Source organism: Cyprinodon variegatus, unplaced genomic scaffold (assembly GCF_000732505.1).
Source record: "Cyprinodon variegatus isolate N-32 unplaced genomic scaffold, C_variegatus-1.0 Scaffold1182, whole genome shotgun sequence".
In the NCBI taxonomy this organism is placed as follows: domain Eukaryota; kingdom Metazoa; phylum Chordata; class Actinopteri; order Cyprinodontiformes; family Cyprinodontidae; genus Cyprinodon; species Cyprinodon variegatus.
Genome location: NW_015151635.1, coordinates 60147 through 62454, shown reverse-complemented (window position 1 = coordinate 62454; position 2308 = coordinate 60147). Strand labels below are relative to the sequence as shown.

The following is a 2308-nucleotide window of genomic DNA, read 5'->3' as shown; positions in this document are numbered from 1 at the left end:
AGAAATTTTCTAATTTTACATTTATATACATGTTAAAGCCAGAATTATTTGACATTTAAATATGACTTCCCTAAGAATTTCAAACTGTCCAATAATGTCATTAAATTATTTATGTTTTACACTGGTTTGTGTTAAAAGTAGAGTGCATTAAAAATAAATTATTTGATCATTATCATTTAAAAACTAAAAGCAATCTGTTATTCATGTTGACATAACTGAGCCAACAAAACCTGAATATTCTAGTCCCTGATTAGAGATTTGTAATAAAACAGGATAACAGTTTGGTACCATTTTTTCTTTATAATTTACTCTGGTAGACTGTTAAGCTATTTATAAATAAAAAGTAAATAACAACTAAAACATTATTTTCAATCTAAATTTACAAAAGATTTAAGCAATTTCACACCCAAACCTGAACATTAACTCATCTCATCATCTAAAAGCTAATTGTATGACTTTACACTATGCCTTAAAACAGGGAGGATTAATCATTACATAATTAAAATAGAATAGCAATAATCTGAATATTGTTTTAGTTTAATTACTCCTCAGATCTGATGCCTCTGTCTCCTCCACCCTCAGTGCTACGTGCTCTCAGTCAGTGACTGATCACAGAGAGTAGAACCCACATAGTTCCACTCTCTGCCAGCTGTGACTCATTCACCACCTTCTTTGTGCCACATGTGGCCGCATCTGGCACACAGAGGGCGGGAACACAGTCAACACGCAAGCCGGTGATGAGTCGGTGGGTTATAACTGACGTTTAGCAGTGGAGCGTGGTTATTTTCTGGTTTAATTACAAACTGAAGCCGCTTCACGTGTTTAAGGGCTCTATTACTAACTTTAACGATGTAAAGAGGACCGCTTTCTCCTCTTCATCAAGGCATCAAACCGTCATCACACAATAAAAGCAAGAAAAATCAGTTTTAGCCATTTTTTCACGCGGATGGAGATTAGCTAACAGTTCAGACCAGACCGTTTATTACTAAACTATAGCTAACAGTCCAGGTTCAGTTTATTAATACCGTTAGAGGCGGACCAGAATAACTATAAACAGTTAGTTCCTCACCCTGCGGTGTTCTCAGACATGATGAAAATGGAAGGTGAGCTGGACAGGTTGTTCCGCGTTTCGTTGGGTCTCCCAGCGTAGTTCTGGTTTCCTCCTGATGGACAAACCGGTTTTTAGATGCTTCACGCTCGCTCCGGTCTCCCCCACCTACGTCACATCCAGCAAATAGACGACGGAGGTGGCATAATAGACCTGCACGCGAGGCGACGTCATTCTTCGCCACATTGCGAGTGGCAATTTCGCTGCAGGGATGGTCACAAGTCGGTTTTCTGAATTAAACAAGCACTCTACTTCACATTTAATTGATTTTGATGACTGGTGATATATTTTCTGTAACTTCAAATTTCAATAAAAGTGATTTCAAGTAAAAAAAAAAAAGTTATCATCATCATCATCATTCTTAAACTCGGTTCTGCTTGGCAGCATTTTGTGGTTACTGAATAGTAGGAAAGTATTATTTAGCTTAAACATTTCTTATTTCTTATTTGAGACAGCTTTCTTCCAACATTGATTGCAGTTTAATATCTGAATGCATAAAACATGTGAAGACAATTTTGTGTCATACAGAAAAACATGAAAACAGAAATCTGCATGGCTTTTTTATGGGTTCAAAAGTAACTGCCCCTCACAATATGGCGACCATCCTCGACGCTCTTATGGCTTTTGCTTCCCTGTACAGTTTGGTTGGCTGCTGTACAGCCATTGTACATTTCTCTATAATGTGTGTGACGTTCAAGGACTTCCGTAAATATTCATTGTAGCTTACGTTTTTGAATAGAGTTGTAGATGTAGAACATGTATATACGTAATTAAACAGTTCATAATATAAGATTATTATCAGATTAAGCACTTTTGATAATATTTTTGCCAAATAACCTGTATTGTGAGACTCAAATAAATTTCAGTTTTATGCCCCATATGACCGTGAAGGCAACTCAGATACGCATGGTAGTGTTGCTGCTGATGCAATCGCACCTACTTACTACAGAAAAATAGCTCTAAATGTGGTTAATCTATGTTAGCCCCATATAGGCAAATAACATATTATTTTTATATATATATATTTTTTTCATTTTAATTATTAGTCTGAATGTTTTTGACATTTATATTTACAAACCGTTAATGTAGATTGCATGTAGAAATTGAAAATATGGAATGTTTAAAAGTTTGGGTGATAACCAGTCATGTAAATGAGAACAGATTTTCTAGAAGATGAACACTGGAATAATAGGTTTTCAA

General features: G+C 35.7%; 1 protein-coding gene across 1 annotated transcript in view; it reads right to left on the bottom strand.

The window, feature by feature from the left end:
• LOC107101980 (purine nucleoside phosphorylase-like) overlaps window positions 1-1220 on the bottom strand; it is a 9927-nt gene extending 8707 nt beyond the window's left edge. The window contains exon 1 of the mRNA XM_015401086.1: window positions 1070-1220. Coding sequence (XP_015256572.1) covers window positions 1070-1089 — 20 coding nt within the window. The 5' untranslated portion in view covers window positions 1090-1220. The remainder of the gene's footprint in view (window positions 1-1069) is intronic.
• Between the last annotated feature and the right edge of the window lie 1088 nt (window positions 1221-2308).